We start from the raw sequence: 25,075 nt of genomic DNA, 5'->3' as shown, positions 1-25,075 counted from the left end.
GTTAAAAAGGAAATTCTTAAATCAGCAGAAGCAAACTTAGGCGGAATAAAGAGAACTGGTAGAAAAGCTTGGGTTTCAGACGATATATTGCAGCTGATGGATGAACGTAGAAAATATAAGAATGATAGTGATGAAGAAAGTAAAAGGAACTATCGGCAATTAAGAAATGATATAAACAGGAAGTGCAAACTGGCGAAAGAAGAGTGGATTTAAGAAAAGTGTTCAGAAGTGGAAGAAATGAACATTGGTAAAATAGACGGAGCATACAGGAAAGTTAAGGAATATTTTGGGGTACATAAACTAAAATCTAATAATGTGTTAAACAAAGATGGTACACCATCTGGATGGAATATATTGAATAGTTATACTGAGGAAATGAATTAGAAAATGGTGTTATAGAGGAAGTTGAGGAGGATGAAATGGGAGAAACAATACTGAGATCTGAATTTAAATGGCAGAAAGGCTCTTGGAATAGACGGAATACCTGTAGAATTACTGCGCAGTGCAGGTGAGGAAGCGATTGATAGATTATACAAACTGGTGTGTAATATTTATGAAAAAGGAGAATTTCCGTCAGACTTCAAAAAAAGTGTTATAGTCATGATACCAAAGAAAGCAGGGGCAGATAAATGTGAAGAATACAGAACAATTAGTTTAACTAGTCATGCATCAAAATCTTAACTAGAATTCTATACAGAAGAATTGAGAGGAAAGTGGAAGAAGTGTTAGGAGAAGACTAATTTGGTTTCAGGAAAAGTATAGGGACAAGGGAAGCAATTTTAGGCCTTAGATTAATAGTAGAAAGAATATTAAAGAAAAACAAACCAACATACTTGGCATTTATAGACCTAGAAAAGGAATTCGATAACGTAGACCGGAATAAAATGTTCAGCATTTTAAAAAAAATTAGGGTTCAAATACAGAGATAGAAGAACAATTGCTAACATGTACAGGAACCAAACAGCAACAGTAATAATCGAAGAACATAAGAAAGAAGCCGTAATAAGAAAGGGAGTCCGACAAGGATGTTCCCCTATCTCCGCTACTTTTTAATCTTTACATGGAACTAGCAGTTAATGATGTTAAAAAACAATTTAGATTCGGAGCAACAGTACAAGGTGAAAAGATAAAGATGCTCCGATTTGCTGATGATATAGTAATTCTAGCCGAGAGAAAAAAGGATTTAGAAGAAACAATGAACGGCATAGATGAAGTCCTACGCAAGAACTATCGCATGAAAATAAACAAGAACAAAACAAAAGTAATGAAATGTAGTAGAAATAACAAAGATGGACCATTGAATGTGAAAATAGGAGGAGAAAAGATTATGGAGGTAGAAGAATTTTGTTATTTGGGAAGTAGAATTACTAAAGATGGACGAAGCAGGAGCGATATAAAATGCCGAATAGCACAAGCGAAACGAGCCTTCAGTCAGAAATATAATTTGTTTACATCAAAAATTAATTTAAATGTCAGGAAAAGATATTTGAAAGTATATGTTTGGAGTGTCGCTTTATATGGAAGTGAAACTTGGACAATCGGAGTATCTGAGAAGAAAAGATTAGAAGCTTTTGAAATGCGGTGCTATAGGAGAATGTTAAAAATCAGACTGGTGGATAAAGTGACAAATGAAGAGGTATTGCGGCAAATAGATGAAGAAAGAAGCATTTGGAAAAATATAGTTAAAAGAAGAGACAGACTTATAGGCCACATACTAAGGCATCCTGGAATAGTAGCTTTAATATTGGAAGGACAGGTAGAAGGGAAAAATTGTGTAGGCAGGCCACGTTTGGAGTATGTAAAACAAATTGTTGGGGATGTAGGATGTAGAGGGTATACTGAAATGAAACGACTAGCACTAGATAGGGAATCTTGAAGAGCTGCATCAAACCAGTCAAATGACTGAAGACAAAAAAAAAAAAGCGTATGAAAAATGCCGTGCCTGACCGGAATTCGAACTCAGGACCTCCGGGTGTAAGGCCGAGACGCTACTACTCGCGCCACGGAGACCGGCAAAATAATATTTTAATAAAATTATTTCTACTGTGATATTTAGTTCTTTCATATCTTTTAAAACTTTAATAAACCAGGTGTTTTTAGTTTTTTGATTAGAGACAAAACTAAAAAAATCTTTTATTCAGGTTTTTCTTCCGTTGTAAAAAGATGTCCTAAAACGTATCAGTTTTATTTTCCTTTTACCATCTGAAAATCTTTCATTTATAAATGTCTTCATTTTTTCTAAACTTCCTTATATTCTCTTCAAATTTAACTGGCCCTAACAATTATCTTAATATTTTCCTCTCTAGCATTTCAATTTCGCCTATCTTATTCATATATACACTCCGAGACATACAAAATCAGATTTAATAACTGTTATATTGCCTGATTTTTGTTTTTCTGGAAATGAATTTTTATTATGTAAATTCTTTGTTAAGTGATACGAAAGATCCATTTTTACTAGCTCTAATTTTATTTAATTCTTTATTTAAAGCGTTGGATTTAATTATTTCACTTACATATTTAAATTTATTAAGTTTTCCATATTTGCTTTTTAAAATCCTTGAAGCAATTTTAATATTTGCTATAAATTCCGTTTTTTGAAAATAAATTAGTAAACCTGTTTTTTCAGCTAACATTTTTAAAAGATTAATTTGAATTTTTGTAGTTTTAATACTCGGAGACAAAACTGCCAGATCATTTGCAAATAACAAACAATTCCTTACCCTTACTTGCTAGTTTCAAATTTTCATCTGTTTGTTCTAACCCTTGTTTGTTCTAACCTTATTACTTTTCCAAAACTATATTAAATAGTAAGGACGACAGACCATCACCTTGCTTCATTTCTATTTTAATTTTAAAAGGTTCAGACCTTAATCCTTGAAATCTTATTTTTGAAAACTAGTCGTCTTTTCTGTCTTTCTTGTACACTGCATAAAACCAATCTCTTTTTTTAAGAGTATACGTTTTAATATTTATCGATGAAATTGTGGCACAAATCTCAGGTGATAGAACTTTCCGAATCTCCATAAATATTAGTTTTATTAAAATATATATATGTTATTGACTAAAATATTAAGCCTTTTATTTTGAATAAAATGACATTTTATTTTTGAAAATTGGTTAACAAATAGCCGAGTTATGGCAGAAAATTGATGTAATTTTGTGTCTGTTTTCATGTCCTCCACTTTACGTTCAATTCGATTAACTATTAATTGTTAATTCTAGTATTGCAAATTAGTATCAAATTAATTAATAATTTTCTCACAATAATAGACCTAATAATTATGATACAAAATTCTGGCACAAATCTGGTGATAGAACTTTCCGTACGGAAAGTTCTATCACCAGATTTAATTTTTGTCGTCATAGTAGTCCTTTTTCATGCGTCATTAATCGCTGACATCATTAAAATAGGCTGTAAAAATAATTTATATTGATGGATTATTATACAATTAAAATGTAAAATGAAAGATGAAGTTTTACGTTAAGAAAAAAAAAATTATGGAACCGAATAAATCCATTCTTTGAAAGTAATTCCATTCCATTTTTTTGAAAATAATAAGATGAATTTGAATTTCAGCAGTTTTAATAACCGGAGATAAAAGTGCCAGATCATCTGCGAAGACCAAACAATTTTTACCCTTACTTGCTAGTTTCAAATTTTCAAATTTTCATCTGTATATTCCATCTCCTAATTACTCTTTCCAAAACTATATTAAATATTAAGGGCGATAGACCATCACCTTGCCTCACTTTTGTTTTGATTTCAAAAGGTTTAGAGCTTAATCCTTGAAATCCTTTGAGCTTCGATTTTATTGCACTCTGAGAACATTTTTACTTTCCCGGCGAATATATTTAGAAAAACATCAGGAAAGTATGGTGATCATGTTAAAAATCGGGTAACAAGTTTTTATTAAATCTTTACGTCTTAGGGTCCAACTAGTTCATATAGACAAAAAAAATCACTTGTGTCGAACTAACTTTGAAAATCTTACATCGTAAAATAATGATTTTCTTCAAACTTGGCTCAAAAAATCAACCACTACCTCTTTTTTTTTTTACCTCCGGGACCCCGTTGGATATTGCTTCAGAGGATGAGATAAATGATTTGTGAAAATGTCATGCGTGACCGGGATTCGAACCCGGGACCTCCGGATGAAATGCTGAGACGTTACCACTCGCGCCACGGAGGCCGGCAACTCCTACTGCTTAAATTGAGATATATGTTTTTTGTTCATTTTCTCTAACTCCCTTCGATTTAAATATTTTTCAAAATGTTTTGATAGTTTATACTTAATATATAGACTATCAAAAAAGTTTACAATTTCGTTTTAATTATTCAGAGCGTATCACGAATTTTAGTGAAGTTCTTAGAAAGTTACATTTAAAAATATGTATGTATGTGTGTCGCGCTGATTTTTGGCTTAATAACCGTCTTTCTTCAAATTTTGCTCAAATATTTATATATATGGGGCATTGATTACATTTTTTTTAAAAATTCGTTTAGGGGATGGAGGTACATCATGAAAATAACCAGTTTTGATTTTCTTTGAAGACATTTTAGAAAAAAACCTTTACTTGGGCAAATTTGTTCCCTACATTATATACAGATGATATTACAAAATTCTTCCGGGACTTTCATAACCTATTCAACTCATGAAAATAATGGAAACAATTCATATAAACATACCCTAAAATACTCCTTTTGCGAGTTACGGCTCGTGAAAAATTCCCCTCGGATTTTAGCTACCCCGGTGAAATGAGGTCGTACTGAAATTATTAGGATGATAAATAAGGGGACAGAATTAGTGATTTCTTATGGTTATTAACCTGAAAAATGGAATAAAATAAGTGCCAAAACCGTATTTGTGCAGTATTTTTTGAGAAATTTGGGGATGAAAACCAATAAATTGGCGTAAAAATACCTGTTTTTTTAAATGTTTGACGTATAATAACTTTTTTAAATAGGTAATACACACATAAAACTTTTAAGCAAAATTTTTAGAGAATTTTCAGGTCAAAAACCATTAGAAATCACTAATTCTGCTCCGTAATACGTCCTAAAAATTTCAGTACGACTTCATTTCACCGGGATAGAAGAAACAGAGCGAAATCTATCACTAGCTATTACTCGCAAACGAAGCATTTTAGGACATATGTTTATATATGAAATTTTTACATTATTTTCACGAGTAGAATAGATTATGAAATTCCCGGGAGAACTTCGTGATACACTCTGAATATGAATAATCCAACAAAAAAAATATCAAAATTCAACTCCCACCTGTTAAAATTGAAATACAGAGCGATTCAGGATAGGACAATACTTTGACAACTCATTCTAGAGATTAAAAATAAGAAAAAAATTCATACAAAGATAGGTCCGAAAACGCTTCGTTACCGAGTTATACAGAGTGAAAGATTTAGCCCGAGTTTCAGTTCCTCCGGTTAAATTAAGGCTTTCTGAAATTCTGGGAAGGTCAATTAAGGGGAAAATTCAATTTTTTATGGTTTTTGAGCTAGGAAATCGAAAAAAATAGGTCCCAGAATTGCATCTCTCTTAGTTTCTATGATATACCATCTAAAACGCCAAAAAACACATTTTTTTACGTTTGACGTACAATAACGTTGTTAAATTGGCAATAAATCATACATTTTTTAAACATAAATTGTAGAGTCTTTAATTATAAGAAGATTGATGTAAATAATGTCAACAGAAAACAAATAACATTTTAAACATGTCGACTCTTATTAACAACAAAACCGACGAAAACTTAGAAGAAAATGTTACAAAAAAAAAAACAGATGTGTCTAGTAAGTACAATAATTTTAGACCTACGGAAAACAAGTTGGCAACACTGATTTTTTCATCACAATTTGTTTAAATACTACACATTGTTGTCATTTAATTGTGGTAATGTGTTAAATAACCTTTCGCTGTTCAATCGTGTTTGCAGTATTACGTCGAATTCTTATCGTAAAAATTGACCCCTTAATTGACCTTCCCAGAATTTCAGAAAGCCTTAATTTACCCGGAGGAACTGAAACTCGGGCGTAATCTTTCACTCTGTATAACTCGCTAACAAAGCGTTTTCGGTCCTATGTTTATATGAACTTTTTTCTTATTTTTAGCCTCTAGAATGAGTTGTCAAAGTATTGCCCTATTCTCCTGAATCACTCTGTATATGCTTTTTCTGTTTCCTTTCGGTTTAAATATTTTTTTAATTTTTTTTGAAAATTTATAATATATATATATATATATATATATATATATATATATATATATATATATAGAGTTATGAAGAGATGTCTACAACTTTTTAATAATAGATCCGGAACTAATTTTTTTTTTTGTCTTCAGTCATTTGACTGGTTTGATGCAGCTCTCCAAGATTCCCTATCTAGTGCTAGTCGTTTCATTTAACTAAATTTAACTTTTTAAATGTGTAATGAACACATTAACGTTTTGAGAAAACAAAAATCTTGTGAGAATTTGATTCTAAATAAAATGATATGAATAAAATCCCCAAAAAATATATACAAACGTAAAAATTCGAAGTTTAATAAACACAAAAACGTATCAAAAAATTGCCGTTTTTAAATATGTATTGAAACTAAACTTTCGATATTTCAAAACAAAAGAATAAAAAAAATATTTTAGTAAAACGAAATTAATTTTTTTTGTCTTCTGTCATTTGACTGGTTTGATGCAACTCTCCAAGATTTCCTATCTAGTGCTAGTCGTTTTTTCGGTATACCCCTTACATCCTATATCCCTAACAATTTGTTTTACGTATACCAAACGTTGCCTGCCTACACAATTTTTTCCTTCTACGTGACCCTCTAATATAAAAGCGACTATTCGAGGATGCCTTAATAAGTGGCCTATAAGTCTGTCTCATATTTTTCCAAATGCTTCTTTCTTCATCGATTTGCCGCAACACCTCTTCATTTGTCACTTTATCCACCCACCTGATTTTTAACATTCTCCTATAGCACCGCATTTTATATAGCAAGTTATTATTATTATATAAAAATAACAAAATGGTGGAAAGGGGGAGAAAAAATAAGAAATTGCGATTTTTTCTAAGGATATTTTTTGTTTAGTTTTACAAATAGAATCTGGAAAAGTATAGCTAACCCACCATTTTTGAAAAACACACACACACACATATATATATATATATATATATGTGTGTGTGTGTGTGCGTGCGCGCGCGGTCAAAAATAAAAAATAATTTATTATTTATACTACTTCTTTGGCGTACCCCCAAGTATCACTTTGCGTACCCCCACTTTGGAGACTACTGATCTACAGGTAGATCGTGGTAGTCTAGAGATGTTAAGTGAGGCGAAGTTGGAGGCTAGTTGATAGGTCTACCACATCCAATTCACTTGTTTAAAAAAATTAACTAGCCGCATTTTCGTATTGTCTAAATGCTAGAGAAAACTGTGGAGTTGCTCCAAAAGTGTAATGCAAAAGAAGAGTTAGTTATAGTTTCTGTGAACTTTATTCATATGATTTTACTTAGAATCAAATTCTCTACAAGTTTAGTTTAAAATCTTTGTATTTATTGCCCATTTAACGAAGTTTTTTCACGTCAAATATAATATAGGGTGTTTTTCGATCCCAATATTTTATATTTTACCCCCAGATTTCTCCAAAACTACTTTAAATATTGTTCTGGGATTTATATTTTCTAAATTTTTCAGGTCAGATTTCACGTAAAACCACAAAATCTATTCCTTAATTTGGGTCCCAAGAATTAGAATTTAGCTTAATTTTAACTAAGGCGTACAAATAAGAGCAAAATCTTTAGCCAACTGATACTATGAACTAATAAAACGTTTCCGAACTTTCTGCATTATTTTCACCAGTAAAGCATTTCCTGTAAGATTTTTTACATTATTCGTAAATCAATCTGTGAGTATATAAAAATACGAGTTTTAATAATCATTTATTTACCTTGTGAAGATGAACGCTTCTCTGGTAAACCAGTATCTATTACTACGCCATCGATACTTGGTCCAAATGCTGTAGAAAATTCTGGAGCTTCCACAGGAGCTGATAGAAGTGCATCTAAGGGTCGATCCCTAAGACATTTGAGCAGATGCGGATGAGGCAGTTCAGGTGAACAATTCGCATGTCTTGCTACTTGACGAGCGAATTTGAATGGTTCTCTAACAAGTGCCCACGGGCTTAATGCAGAACCACTCATTAAAATGGCACGATGAAATAAAAGTCCTGTAACAAAAAACATAAAAGAAAATTCATTAATAATATATAATGGTATATATAGAATCCTTGTCATAAGTTCGTGTTTTATTAGTTAAACACTTAAAACTTGTATTAAAGAAAAAAAAAACTAGAAAGTAGTAAACAATCAGCTGCCATGAAAAGAGCAATCGATAATTGTACTGAATTATTCATACAGTGTAACATTACTGTTACTCCTTCCATTCGATTCATTGAAAAAACTAGTACAAGTGGGCGTATAAAACCCAATGGCTGCTACTGTGTCTTTCTAATTATCCAACCTACTACAGACGTGTTATTTTAGTTTTAAAAAAAACTAAAAAAACATATATGTATAACTATATTTTTTCAGCTCAGTATAATACTTTATATATAATACTTATACTCTTATTCTATATGTATAAGAGAATGGGCATTATTATGCTTCTGTTATATTCTTTTACTTCCTTGTACGAAGTAAAGGAAGTATTGTGATCGATAAAATTTTCGGTTTTTCAGATTTCAACGGAAATATCCATTTTGACCATCCCTGAATCCATTTTGAGTAGTTTCGGCGTGATGACTGTACGTACGTGTGTATTCCGCATAACTCCTAGCCGTAGGATATTGAAATTTTGGATTTAGGACTGTTGTAACATCTAGTTGTGCACCTCCCCTTTTGATTGCAATCGAGTGGACCAAAAGTATTCAAAAAAGCCCAAAATCAAAACAAATTTGGATTTTGGACTTTTTCTTAACTGCAGTAATAAGCCCTCATTATAACATCTTTTCAACGATATATCATAAATGGTACTTATTTTCATTGGTTCCAGTATTACAGCCAAATAGAATTTTAATTAATGAAATATTTGGATCGTACAAGGAGAAGGCACATCGGTTCGAATCAGACTTCATTTCCTTTTTTAACATTTTTTTCTTTTTTTTAATTCAATTATTAACGTTTGATTGGGAACAAATTTTTTTATTTAATCCTTTTTTTTTAACTTTTTTGACTTACTTGTACGAAGTAAAGGAAATATTGTGATCGCGAAAAATTTCGCTTTTCATATTTAAACAGAAATATCCAATTTGACCATCCTTGAATCCATTTTGACTAGTTTCGGCGTGGCTTCTTTACATACATATTTATGTATGTATGTATCTCGTATAATTCAAAAACGATTAGCCATAGGATGTTGAAATTTTGGATTTAGCACTGTTGTAACATCTAGTTATGTACCTCCCTTTTTTATTGCATTCGAAATTAAAATGAAAATTTTAATTAATGATACATTTGAATCTTAAAGAGTAGGCAAATCGGTTCGAATCAGACTTCATCTCCTTTTTTTTTATTTCTTTTTTTTAACTTTTATATTTTTAAAATTTAAATATATTGATTTAATAATTATTAACCAATGATTATAAAAAAAATGTTTACAATAAATAATAATTCAATAATGATTAAATCAAAATATTAGTGAAATAAAAAATGTTATGTACTTTTATAATGTGTAAATGTAATTTAATATACATGTGTATATATAATATATTTGGTGAAACATATGATTATTTAATATTAATTATAATTTAGAATCGTATTATTTTTGGATTTTCCAGTTTAATCTCTGTTTAATTTTATTTAATTATTCTGGAATTTCTATTTAATTTTATCTACATTAAAATTAACTACAGAGTGACTGAAAAATAGACCCTCACAAGAACAACATATACACTAAGGCATTTAAGGCCGATTTTTAATAAATTGTAAAAAATTCTTATCTTTTGCTCATTAGTCCTCTGATTTTATCGGACAATATTCTCTGTAAGTTGGAGTTGATCATGATTTCGTTTATTTTTTTGTTGCTAATCATTTAATCGCTCTTTAGTTTGATATAATTGTGATCTTAATTTGTGTACGCGTTCTTCAAAATTGCTCTCTCTTTATATTCATCATCCTCTCTTTATCTTTTTATTCTTTCCTTGGTCTTAACGTTTTACTCCTCTTTATATTTATCATCTTCTCTTAATGTTAAAGGGACTTCTACTCTAACCTAATATTTCAGGTAAGATTGTTGAATTAATAATTGTATAAATATTTGATGTTAATAAAAACTAATATTTCAGTAATTGTGTAACTGTCTACTTTATTAAAGAATTGGAGGATCGTATCTCACTTTCCAATGAAATAAGTTTAAATGAAGTGTAGAAAATAATATGTATATGTAATTTAATAAGCGTACAAGGAAGTCATGTGGTGTCTACATCAGATTTTTAAATTAAAACAGAAAACTATCACTAATTTAATGACTATTATTGCTTTCCTCGTTTCTATTAAATTTTTATGAAAATACCCGACACTGTTTCTAAAAATTTTCAAGCACATCGTTTGTCATGATCAGTCTTATAATTTGCATACCTTTTTTTCAATCTCTCGTAACTCACCAACTTCAGCGTACGAGAAAAGTATTTATTATGCTTTATTGTATCTTTAATAAATTGGAAAATTAATTTAAGAGATCTTTAGAACAATCTGTTAAAAGTTGTTCTACTAAAAAAAAATGTTAAGACTTTAGATGAATTTTTTAACAATATTAATTAAAAGAAAATAATTTAAACGAGACTGAATTTTCTTCATTTTTTTTTAATAATAATTTTCATTAATTCCTTCATAATATTTTATTTTAATTATTTAATATCTTACCATATTTTCTTTAGTGTTATTTCATTTATTTATTTATTTTTAATTTCGTGGCATCATAGGTCTTAAGCTATTCTATAAGAAGTAAGATAATCAGTAAAAAAAAAAATGGGGGATGGGTTTATTTGCATTTTTTCATGTTTCATAACCCAGGGATCCCAAAAAATAAAAAAAAGGATAACGTACGTATGTACGGTGTTAACGTATGTGATTCTTACTAACTTTTGACTGGGTACACCGATTTTGATGAAATTTTATACAAAGACTTCTGCATGTAGGAAAATTTTTATTTTTTTAACTAGCAGACCCCGAAATGCTTCACTATTGATAGATTTGAGTATATATATATATATATATAGATTAAATGAACACAATTGAAAGTTGGATAAAACATTAACTAAATGAACATTACGGAACTTCACAAAATTTAACCTTTCCCTTTTTACCTCTTATCCTTTCTCCCGTTTTCCTTTACCCCTTTTTTTTTGCCTCTTTCCAGTTTCCTTTTCCCCATTTTCATTCTCACCATATCCCCCTTTCCCTTTCCTTCCCAAACTTCTTCTTATTTCCCTATCCCCAGTCTTCATTCCTCTTTTCCCCTTTTCTTTTATCCATTCCCTTTTCCATTTATTTTTCTCCGTTTTCCTTTATTTTTTTATTTTTTCCATTTTCCCCTTCTTCCCCTTTACTTTTTTCGATTTTTTCCTTTTCCGATTTTTCCCTTTCTCCCTTTTTCCCCGCAAGTAAATCGGTCCAGTAGTTTTTTTAGTCTATAGCGGACATACATATCGGAAACATTGAAATGGAATCGTAAAATACGTAGTATAACGTGTGTTGCTTTTATGTCCAACAGGTAGCACTGCTGCTACCTGTGCTAGGTGTGACATCTTAGGTATATAAAAATACGCGCGTATTCGAATGCAACACTGTGTCAAAATTTCAAAGCAATCGGTGAAGAACTTTCGGAGATTTAAGATTTTGAACAAACGATCATTTAAATTTTTATTTATATAGATTTTGGGTCAATATCTTCAGAAAGATTTTTGTTAGTGGATCAATTCTCTCAAAATTTTTCAAACACAACCCTACTTTATATTAAGTTCAGTACATGCTTGCATGCTTTTATTTCCATTTTTAAAATATTTTTTCAAAATTCCCAAAATTTCACCTTCCCCAAATATCAAAAAAGTTATCTTTTTATTTATTGGATATTTTTTAACCGAATCTTTTATTTATATCTTCTTAGGCTTAGTAGTAGTGCAAGTAACTCAAAAAAAGTTTTTTTGGGGCAATATTGAGGATGGAAAAGCTGATCAAACTTTAAAACTATCGATTTCTTTAATTTTTCAAAAACTTTTTGATTTATTTAAATTTCTGATATTGTTAAAAATTTAAATAATAAAATTATAGAAACAATTTTAAATTTCATCTATAATTCATTCCCGCCCACAAAAAAGATCTAAGGTAATTTTTTATTGGCTTATATTGTTCAATGGATTTTTTTTTAGTTTTTTCCCATTTAACATAATAAACGTAGATAAATAAAAAAAAATCTTTGAAAGTTATTTTACTGGTGGAGGAGCAGAAAAATACCGATTTTTTAAAATTTTTAGAACTTTTTTTCGTTCATTTAAACGTATAGTTATAATTTTTTGAATAAAACTTCATAAATTACTTTCACCACAAAATAAAAATCTTAGGTAATTTTTTCATGTATAATTTATTTTTCCACTATATAATAACTAATACTAAAAAAGTAGAGCTCTCTATCATCAGATTTGTTTTTCAGGCATGACTAAACATTTTTATCTTGTCACAACACAAATGTCCTGCCAATTCAGGAAAAAATTTGATTTTACCTATTGTTTAGCAAATCTACCTGTTCCTAAGTAATCTCATACAAAGCACGAATATAATTATAAAGAATTTGAATAAAATAAATAGATTAAAAAAAATATATATTTTTTATTTAGTATGAAAAATTTATTTCATAAATTCAACATATGTTGCTCTAAACGTAAAAAAATATTTTTGTAAAATTATAAAAAAGAAGAAATAATTTATGGAACAAATCAGTTTTTAAAATAAAATGAAAAAAATTCATGAAAACATTACTATGTGATAAAAAAAGAACTATTACCATTACGTCTAGTTTTTTATTTATTTTTTTTTTTACAGGATAATATTGTTTAAAAATTAAAATGGTGAAAATGAATTTAAAAATTGAGCAGATAGGCGTGCAAAAAGGTTAAAATTTAGAATGAGTTAAAAAAAAAAAAAGAGTTAAAAACAGGAAAGGGTGAATAGAGAAAACCTCCCTAGTACAACGTGACAAGATTAATGACAAATTTCGTCCATTTGCAGAGTTGTTTTCCTTCCGGGATGTGTGATGAAGAGAGGAACAGTGTAGAAAGCTTTATGTGTACGTATATATGTTTTACAATGTATATACATAAGCGTAAATTTATATTAACACACAAATACACGTTTACATAAATAACAGACAAAACGTAAAACGTAAGCTAATAGATAAATAATAATGTTTTATCAAAGGGATAACAGATATGCATTCAGAAAGAGAAAATAACAATACAAATTAATATAAAACTGTAATCAGAAAATGAATTAGTATAAAGCACAGGAAGAAAGAAAATATTATAAAAAATAAATAATTCAATGAAGAAATGAAGGTAGGTAATCAGTATTATTGGGTACTCAAAAACTTTGAATAACTTGAATATTTTTTCGAACGATTAAATCAAGGTTTAAGTTAAAAATACTTAGCAAAAAATGATTAAAAAATATAACTAATTTTGAGTTCGAATGGACCCAATGACAGAGCTTGTTTGCGGTGGCTTCCAAGGTCACCTGATCTTAACCCATTGATTGATTGATTGACTGATTTGCATGGCATTTCTCCCGCCACCACTCCATTCGATCGCCCTAAAGCATAAGACCGAATGTCTGCCACAATGGCTACTGAGCCTCGAATCAGTTAAGCGACCAGTCCTAACTAGCTCCAACAGCAAACCTAATTGCGTGAACGAACTAAGAATAGTGCCACACACCACTTGCTTCGTGTCCCACCGCTCACTTGGTGTCGAAATATCTTACTAAAATTAAAAGATAACTTTAAAACGCAAATATTTTATTTTCAGGCTTGATAACTGTTAGTTTACTTTTGTAATTTTAAATAATAATAAATAATGGAGTTTTTATTTATTACAGGTTATGTTGGCTACAATGAAATCAAGTTAGCAATAAAAAAATGATTTTTTTTGCAATAGTGTCTTATTTTTATCCAGGATGAAGTAAGAAATAAATTGTCTAGAACAATTACTTAGACCCACCGGGTTGGTCTAGTGGTGAACGCGTCTTTCCAAATCAGCTGATTTGGAAGCAGAGAGTTCCAGCGTTCAAGTCCTAGTAAAGCCAGTTATCTTTACACCGATTTGAATACTAGATCGTGGATACCGGTGTTCTTTGGTGGTTGGGTTTCAATTAGCCACACATCTCAGGAATGGTCGAACTGAGAATGTACAAGACTACACTTCATTTACACTCATACATATCATCCTCATTCATCCTCTGAAGTATTATCTAAACGGTAGTTACCGGAGGCTAAACAGGAAAAGAAAAAAAAAAAGAACAATTACTTAAAATTTCTAAATATTATCTTTGGTAACAGACCTAATCTTAATTTACAGTTAAATCTATTGCTTAATAAGAAATGAATGTTTTTACGATGAGACAATTGCTAAGTCTTATCGGAATTCGAACTTAAAACCTTCCAGATAAAAGACAAAGACGCTACCACACCGCTATGGAAGTCGGTACGTTGTTTATTATTATTAAAGGTTCTGTAAAAGATAAATGCATACATCTCTTCTTTGTTTTTCTAATAATTTGGTGTATCAAATTAGTATTAAAATAGACACACACACCCACACACAACGTATAAAACAATACACACACACACACATTTATATATATATATATATATATATATATATATATATATATATAAAGAGAGGACGTAATGAAGCCATAAAGGATAGACACAAAATAAATAAAAATGTAGAGGATAGTAGTCAACATTGCCAGACCGTAACCAGAAGAAGGATTTTTACACATATTGGCAATGGATGTAAATGAAAAATTAAGTGTCTTGGAAGTTATGGAGATGACAGAGAACGAAATCGTACAAGACAAAAAAGAAATGAAGAAGAGAAAATTTCGATAAAAAATAAGTATAAATTCAACAAATTTAGACAAATTTGTAAAAATGGCGGAGGAATTGAAACAATTTATAATTGCTGAAAATCTTGTGATGGAGCGTAGTTTGTGGTTTCAACGGGAACTAGAAAATATAATTGCACCGCACAAGGAAGAAAAAAGACTTTTACTGTGGACAAATCCAAACAGTCCATCATTACTAGTTTTAGGTAAAACTCTGTGTAAAGAGTTTGTTATTTTTAAGGTTCTATCATTAGGTTAGCCTATATAACATTATTGGTCGCTACAGTTGTATGATGTCTTAATTTCAAGATCTTGAAGAGTTTGTTTATTGTACCAACAATTGTTTACAGTAATTTTTTTATTTTTTAGTTAATGATATTAATTAAATAATACTAATTATAAAATATAATATTACATTTTTTGTTTGTATCTTCGTTTAACATACAGAATTACGCATATTTTGGAATAATTTCCATTAAATACTTCTACATTGTTTTATGTTTTCAAAATTATTTTATTTATTTAACATTTTCATAATTTCGATTTTTTGTTTTTATTTCTTAGATTTATTATTTATTTATTGCTAACATGGACCTTTTAATTACTTCGAAGTTAGTTTATTTTTATAATTTTAAAATTAAGCTTTTTAGATAGATTTCATAAGAAAGCTACCCTTATTGTAATGGGTACCATGATTCGACTTCTGGAAAATTTCGACAAATCTTCCCGTTTCACATCCTACAGACCCCAAAACCACCGTCAGTTCACAAGTTTATATATATATATATATATACTTTCTTATTGAGACGATAACTGCTGTTATTTTGAGCCAATTACTTTTAAATTTATATATAAAATATAACGATCAAAAATCTTGCCCGAGTTCGTTAATGGGCAAAATCGGACCATGGGAGGGCTTTTTCGAAAAAAATAAAATATCGGTATAAATTTTCTATTCAGTAAAATATCGAATTCGTTTAAGGTCCTACTATTCTTTGGATGAGGGCCTAAAATTTATCTAAGTAAAGTATTTTGATATCATCAACCATTGGATCAGAGGGTGGAAAAAATGGGGTTTCGAAGACAAAAAAAATCATATCTCCCTTAACAGGCACAGTATGGAATCGGTTTAAAGTGATCGTTAGTCCTATAAACGCTTTATATGGAAGTGAAACTTAGACGATTGGAGTATCTGAAAAGAAAAGATTAGAAACTTTTGAAATATGGTCTATAGAAGAATGTTAAAAATCAGATGGGTGGATAAAGTGACAAATGAAGACGTGTTGCGGCAAATAGATAAAGAAAGAAGCATTTGGAAAGATATAGCTAAAAGAAGGGATAGACTTATAGGCCACATATTAAGGCATCCTGGAATAGTCGCTTTAATACTGGAGGGGCAGGTAGAAGGAAAAAATTGTGTAGGGAACCAACGTTTGGAATATGTGAAACAAATTGTTAGGAATGTAGGATGTAGAGGGTATACTGAAATGATACGACTAGCACTAGATAGGGAATCTTGGAGAGCTGAATCAAACCAGTCAAATGACTGAAGACAAAAAAATGTCCTTTAAACATTACCTAAAACATTTTTCTGAAACAATTTTTGATATGATCAACCCTTACAGCAAGGGATGACCAAACTTTTGCTGGAATTGTAAGAAGATGGGGCTTGTTGTATGCTAAATATGTGAAACGTTTTTTCAAATTCAATCATTGTCGTATTGAGTAAATTTGAAATGTTTCTTAACTTTAAGAAGAAAATATTTTTTATCCCGTTCTTATTACCGTGAAGTTTACCTCCGCCTTCCGGTGCGCCATAAGGGATTTTTTTTAATGTTAAGTGAAAAAAAAAACTAAATGATTGATGATAATAAATGTTAAATGATGATAGTGGAAATAATCTATGTACAGTACATATCTTTTCTTTTTAAATTTATACATTGTACTGTAATATAATTAAAATAATGCAATGATACTGTAATAATAAAATAGTAAAATAAAATACACTATTTTTGAGTACAGTAATTTACATATATCATTTACTGTATAACTTAACAAGAACCTAATCTGTATTTCTGCATTAAAAGTTAGCTTCAATTTACGCGACTTCATTATACGGGGAAATTTTACGGAACGTAACACCAACGTAAATTCATAATACACTATATATTTACATGAAGAAATAAAAAACAAATAACTAATTGCGAAAAAAAAAAAGGTAAATAAAACAATTATTAAATTATCCAGATAATGTATCAGAAGAATAAATTAAAGTTGTTTTTCATTGAAAATGAAATCGCAGCTGAATCAAATGGCTCAATTTCATTCTCTTTCCAGGGGCTATCTTGCGCAGATTTTTGTGCGCGTCGAAGCCATACTCTTCCTGACGCACGCTCACATTCAAACTAATGATACCTTTTATTTTTTCTCCTTAATTAATTTATCAAAATTAGAACAATCTTACGACGACTAACAGAAAAAGATGGATTAATGAACAAAAATCGAAAGATGAGAGAGATTCGATTCCGTGAACTGACATTTGATTCTCTCTTAAAGATAGATTTTTTTTTACATCAAACAAAAGAAAATATCTACTCCTTAAAAAAATTATTTTTTCTGAACTTTTCTTCTTAGTCGTTAACCAATAATAACCGATTTAATTAAACACTGTGTGTTACTTTTATACGTAAAAAAGAAAAGAAAAATCATAATATTGAATTAATATAATTTTAGTTACTATATATATATATATATATATATATGTGTGTGTGTGTGTGTGTGTTTCTAAAATGGTGGGCTGGCTATACATTTTCGGATTCTACTTGTAAAACTAAACAATAAATACCCCGGAAAAATGGAAATTTCTTCCACGTTCTCCCACTGTTCGTCATTTTGTTGTTACACTGGTTTACACTTGAACAGCAATAAAAGCAATAAACATTTAAGTAAGAGACTGAAATAGTGGGTGTATATATAGAGGTCTGTTCAAAAAATAACCTAACATTTTAATTACGCGTCAACGGAGATATTTAGTGACGTGCGATTGGGAGCGACATAACCTCCTCTCTAACCACATATTCTTGGCTTGTAGATATTTTGTTTAGTTTTCATGTTATTGTTGTTTGAGTACAACATGTTTAAGTGTTAGTAGCGATTTTTGCAATCTGCGATTTTTTTTATGATTGAACTCTTGTCTCACTGTCGTAGCCGTAAACCCAGCTTTCGTCTTCCGTTACGATCTTCTGTATGTATGTTTCGTTGTCATAGTTTTGTTCAAGGAGTTGCCGAGAAACGTCCACTCGATGTTATTTCTGCTGTTCTTTTATCAAACGAGGAACAAACTTTGCTGCAACTCGATGCATGTTAAAGTTTCCAGTCAAAATGTCATGGCGTGATCCAATCGAGATGCTAACCCTTTCTGCAAGTTCTCTGATAGTCAATCGGTGATTTTCACGCACCAAATCTTTTAATTTTCTGAGCGTGTGTGAAATCAGTTGAAATTGAAGGCCTCATTTGTCGAGGGTCATCTTCAATTGACTGACGACCACTTTTAGAGGGTGGCATTCGAAACATGAGCATCATCTTTGTACGCTTGTTTCAAAACTTGAAAAGTTTCTGTGCAAATTTTCCTTAGTTTCACACAAAATATTACGTTGTATTGTTGCTCCCGAAAAACGCACATTACATAAATCGCTACTAACACTTAAACAACAATAACACAAAAAAATATACTAGATATCAACAATCCAAGAACATGTGGTTACAGAGGAGGTTATGCGAAACACAATGCTACCAACCGCACATGACTAAATATCTCCGTTGGCGCGTAATTAAAAATGTTCGGTTATTTTTTGAACAGACCTCGTATATATATATATTTATTTATAAAGATCTTGAATAGATCAACAAAAATAGATCGTAAATATTTTTTATTTTAAATATCCGTTAACAATCAAGCTGTTTTGAGGTCGAGAGATTGGGCTTAATGATCACCTCTTTGAAGAAGTCTGCAGTCTGTTTCTTGAACTATTCTCTGAAATTTTGATAGTCATTCTCATCATTGGTCTGAAAAGTCACTCGCTCAAACATTATTTACTTTCAGAAAAATATAATAATAAGATAATGCCAGATCCTCACTATACGAAGGATTGTCCAGTACCTCGCATCCCAACATTTACAAATGTTCTTATGTGTTTTAGCAAACATGAGGATGCGTTATCTTGAAGGAAACTCACGCCGAGACCTGTACAGTGCGTGAAAAATTTTAAAATTCTTTTAGTTCCCGTCTACATTAATGGTATTCTATCGAGGCTGTTAATCAGTTAGAAGAATGATTTTTCTTATCTAAAAATGTCGCTGATGAGAGGTAAATGTTCATCATTCACGTTTCTTCCCTTCGTTGAATAACCGACATAATTTTCATACATGCATCTCATTCGTCATCACACTTTCTTCACACGTTTTAAATACCTGTCGATCATCTGAGAATTATGTTTTTTTTTTTAATTCAAAAAACCATTTATCATTTGTACTTCGCTATCGGCAATGATTGATGATCGACATAGTAAATGAAATGGACTTAAAAAATAACCGACAACAAAATTGTAATGCTTTCTTCGCACTCGTTATTTATTCTTATGTAATGGAAAAATAATGATATATGAAAAATATTTAAAAATTTCTAAAAGTTTATATATGTTTTACTTTTTTTTGTTTTCACTCCCCCCCCCCCAAAGTCAATTCACAAGAAAGTTTTTGATTTGTGTAAGTTTACTACTTTAAATAGAAAAAAACGAAAAAATATTCCACTGAAAAATGTGCAAACAGTAAAATTTTATCTCAGATTTCTTTTTGAGGGTGGGGGTATATTATGATATTTTATTGTAGTATTATACTATTAAAAGTTTAATTAAATCAATAACATTTTTAAAAATTCAAAAAATCGATTTCTTAAACTTTGATCAGCTTCCTCATCCTCAATTTTTTTTTTTTCTATTTCCAAAGTGTTTTTTTTTGCCACTGCACTAATACTCTCTGCTTAGAAAAGATATAAAAAAAGTCAGTTAAAAATATGCAATAAAAAAAATAGGATTTTGTGGAAGGAGGAAAATTCGGGAACAATTTATTTTTTTTAAAAATATACCCATGTACTTAATATAATTTACTTAATACAAAGTGCGATTGTTGGCAAAATTTTGAGAAAATTAATTCCAGAGAAACTAACTACCTCATCCCCTGGAAATATTGATTCCAAAATTTTAACAAATAATTTTCCTATAGATACGAATCTCTGTACAAGATTTCATCAAAAATAGGTTTATCCAGTGAAGCTTCAAACGCGCCAACACACTATGTTCATTACCCCTCTACTATTATTTAAACTTTTTGGGGTTCCTGAGTCATGAAACTTCGAGAAATGCACAAAAACCCACATCGCATTTTTTTAACTTTCCTTCTAACAGCACAGCTTTAGAGTTATGAAGACAGGAAAAAAAAACCTTTGTCTCGACTTGTATTCAGGAACGGTTTGTTTTTTCAACAGATTAAAATAAATACTGACCTTCCTTGATTAAAAATGCATCCCAACCCCCCTCGTAGGGGAAGACACCTGTCTTGGGACGCTTCCGGTCGCCACCCCCCCCCGTTCCTAGCACTGATGGGCTTTAAAGGGAGTTAAAAATACAATCCAAAAATAGTTTTCTCAAATTAAAAATAATTTTGAATATTAAGAATTTTGAGATTTTCATTTACCCTAGGTGGAAAAGTCAGCCGGCCTCCGTGGAGTGATTGGTACCGTCTCGGCTTTTCATCCGGAAGTCCTGGGTTCGAATCCCGGTCAGGCATGACATTTTCACACGCTAAATTGTCATCCATCTCATCCTATGAAGCAATACCTAACGGTGGTCCCGGAGGTTAAAGAAAAAAAGGTAGAAAAGTCAATATAGCCGGTTTCATATCAGTCTTCTAATATTATCATTCATATAATATAATATTATTATATTATATTGATTTTACATTGCCTGCGAATTAAAACAGGATATTACACAGAACTGAAGGCTATATCTAAACGGATTGATATATACAAAGAGAATAATTAATCCATAGCTTTAAATTTGTCACGCTAAATAATATATTAATAAACAGAGTGGTATAAAGGTCTGGAATCCGTTTCATACTACAAAACTGTATGTGACTGCTTACATGCCAATAATAGAGTGATTAAAAAAGGACTTAACAATTTTAAAAGCATTTAAATATTTATCGAGATTACTTACAGATTTTTTTGAGGTCCCATTTCAAAGAAAAATAAATCAACCTTGTCACTCAACATTCAATTTGGTTCGATATGGCTTCTATGTAATGGAAAGTACATCCCAACTGAAGTCGATTTCATTCCAGACTGTAGACAGCAAGTCGCGAGTTATCTCTGCAGCCTGTGTTGTTAATTCGAAGTTTTAGCTAAACAAGATCAGCAGGCAAAAGTGGTAATAAACCCGATCTTTAATGAAACCCTACATGAAAAAATCCAGCGGAATCAAATCTGCAGAGGAAGGTAGTCTTTCAATTGAACCTTCACGACCGATCCAACGACCTGAGAATCGAGTATCAAGAAATTCTCGGACTTCTAGGCGGTAGTGAGGTGGTGTCCTATCCTGCTGATAGTAATGGCGTCCATCTTGATCATCATCGGCTACCTGACGAATTAGAAAATTTTGAAGCACGTCCAGATAAACGATATTATTTACGGTTGCCTTTTAGAAAAAGAACGGACCGTACAGTTTTTGATTGCTTAGGGCACTAAAAACATTGATATTAGGGCTATCACGAATGTATTGCAAAGTTTCATGAGGATCTTCGCTACCCGTATTCGGCAGCTATAGGTGTTCACCTTGCTATTGATGTGAAACGTTGACTCATCAATAAAAATTACATTGTCTAAAAATGTGTACAATTCTATTCATCGTTTCCACACAAATCTGCAGCCGAGCAACTTTTGTTATCATCTGTAATGTGTTGAACCACGGTTAGTTTGTACGGTTTCAGGTGTAATTGTGTACGTAATACGTGCCAAACAGCCATTTTTTTCACCCCCCCCCCCAACAGGCCGAATCCATAACAAAGCAAAGCACAGCCCAGGGGGTTATCTACTCAAACGAGTCTCCCCGTCCGCTGCCCGAAAGTCTAGTCCGACAGATCAGTCCACCAGTTAGATTTTTTCCCTGCCTCCCTCTAACCGATATGGCGGGGTATCCAAGCTCGACTATGTCGTTCCTGGACCCCACCTCAGAAGCCGGGACTCGGTCTTGACGCCAACGTCTCTAGTGAGAGCACCCTGTGCAGGACACTCACACCGGGTCTCGGTATTTTTCGCGAAGGGATGAGAAAGTCCCAGTGCCTCATCACTGCCGCCCATCCGTGCAAGCACAGACGAACGACAGCTCCGCGGGGGCTGTCCCTCATCCCTCGTCAACTTTTCCTCCTTGGTTTTGTGCTGGAGTATCCGTGTCATAAAGTCAGTTAACGCACGAAACCTCTCTGCCCTGATAACATACAATCTATGATTGTGTCAACTGTAAGGGGCTTAGCCACCAACTCACAGGAGCAACGTTCAATAGCTCACGTCCGGCAGTCGAACGTGGGAAATCCTCAAACAGCCGTTTGAGGAATGCCAGCTTCGCATGACGCACGTCGAATTTATTTCTTCGGACTAAATGCAAAGCTTTCTCTGAGTTGATCCACAGCAGCTTCAGGGACGCGTTGGCGTCCTGGTTTTGTATATTTAACAGAGAAACCTGTCTTACTGAAGGTTTAGTGTCAAAAGTAAATTGTATGTTTACTACAAGGCTTCTTACCGTACTCTCTACGAAAATTACGTTGAACAGGAGTTCAACGAAATGCAAAAGCGAAACACAGAGTTCCGCACCAGTATATGTATCCATTTTTAACAACAATACTGACAGATGGTTGCCGAATTCGGTACTAATGAACTACATAAGTCAAAACTTGATGTGTGTAGCCACGAAATGAGACCTCAACCGAATCTGTAAGTTATTTATAAATATTTTTATGTTTTTAAATTTGTGTTGTCCTTTTAGAATCACCCGGTAAAATAAAAGCCGCAGATAGTTTCTAGAAGGAACCGATAGCATTAAAATACAAGCGGTTCGATAGGTCTTGAACTAACAATATTTTCTCCGGTGAAAACTAGAAAAATACTCTTTTAGGTAGATTTCATAAGAAAGCTACCTATTGTAATGATATATATCTACATATTTCACCTTTTTGTGGACACGATAACTGCCATAATTTTGTGCCAATTATTTTCAAATTGATACATAAAATATAACGACCCAAAATCTCGGTCGCGTTCGTTAATGGGCAAAATCGGAAGATGGAGGGGGAAATGGAAGGGCTTTTTCGAAAAAAAAAAACAAAATATCACTATAATTTTCTTATTAAGTAAAATATCAAATTCTTTTAAAGTTCCTACTACAATTTGGATAAGGACCTAAATCTAATAAAGTAAAGGTTTTTATATCACCAACCATTGGCCCAAGGGGTTAGAAAAAATGGGGTTTCGAAGACAAAAAATTCATACCTCCTTAATAGGCACAGTATCGAATCGGTTTAAAGTGGTCGTTAGTCTTCTAAAAATTACATAAAACTTTTGTTTGAAATAATTTTTGATATGACCAACCCTTACGGCAAGGGATGACCAAAATATTGCTGGAATTGTAAGAAGATGGGGGCTTTAGTTTTTCTTAACTTTAAGGTGGAAATTTTTTTTATCCGTTATTTAGCACCGATGAAATCTACTTCCGCCTTCCGGTGTTCCGAAAGGGATTTTAAAAAAAAAGAAAAAACGAATGTACTATCAACGTTTGTAATTTATAATTAGAATAATCTTTAATTGATAGGTAATTCAATTAGTATTATCCAAAATAAATTTATGACTTTCTCAAACAAACCAATTCTGTTTAAGGATACTAAAATTGTCTTAAAATAAAAAAAAATTTGATGTGAACACCACTTGACTCTCTTGTACGCATATTAAATTACGTAATCACATTCTTAAAAGTACATAAAATTTTATTTCACTAATAACTTCAGATATTTTTTCATAGTTTATTTTTATTGTTATTATTAAATTATTATTTATTGTAAAAAAATTTTACAATCACAGGTTAGTAATTATTAATAAATCAATATATTTAAATTAAAAAAAAAGTCGAATTCTAACCGATGTGCCTTCTCCTTATAAGAACAAATATTTCATTAATTAAAATTTTATTTGGCTATAATTCTGTATATATATATATATATGTTTGGTTTATATGTCTGGTTTCTTTATATATTTATATTCTATATATATGTTTGGAGTGTCGCTTTATATGGAAGTGAAGCTTGGACAATCGGAGTATCTGAGAAGAAAAGATTAGAAGCTTTTGAAATGCGGTGCTATAGGAAAATGTTAAAAATCAGATGGGTGGATAAAGTGACTAATGAAGAGATATTGCGGCAAATAGATGAAGAAAGGAGCATTTGGAAAATATAGTTAAAAGAAGAGACAGACTTATAGACCACATACTAAGGCATCCTGGAATAGTCACTTTAATATTGGAAGGACGGGTAGAAGGAAAAAATTGTGTAGGCAGGCCACGTTTGGAATATGTAAAACAAATTGTTAGGGATGTAGGATGTAGAGGGTATACTGAAATGAAACGACTAGCACTAGATAGGGATTCTTGGTGAGCTGCATCAAACCAGTCAAATGACTGAAGACAAAAAAAATAATAATAATTCTGGAACCAATGAATATAAATACCACTTATGATATATCGTTGAAAAGCTCTCAATCAGGGCTTATTATTGCAGTTAAGAAAAAATAAAAAATCCAAATT

General features: G+C 31.3%; 1 protein-coding gene across 1 annotated transcript in view; it reads right to left on the bottom strand.

Annotated features, from left to right (window-relative positions):
* Positions 1-25,075, bottom strand: part of LOC142332959 (neuroligin-3-like) — a 290,961-nt gene that overhangs the window by 115,081 nt on the left and 150,805 nt on the right. The window contains exon 3 of the mRNA XM_075379678.1: positions 7,967-8,245. Within this exon, the coding sequence (XP_075235793.1) occupies positions 7,967-8,245 (279 nt within the window). The remainder of the gene's footprint in view (positions 1-7,966; positions 8,246-25,075) is intronic.

This window comes from Lycorma delicatula, chromosome 12, assembly GCF_047948215.1.
Source record: "Lycorma delicatula isolate Av1 chromosome 12, ASM4794821v1, whole genome shotgun sequence".
NCBI classification, from domain to species: Eukaryota; Metazoa; Arthropoda; class Insecta; order Hemiptera; family Fulgoridae; genus Lycorma; species Lycorma delicatula.
This window is presented reverse-complemented; position numbering and strand designations above follow the sequence as displayed.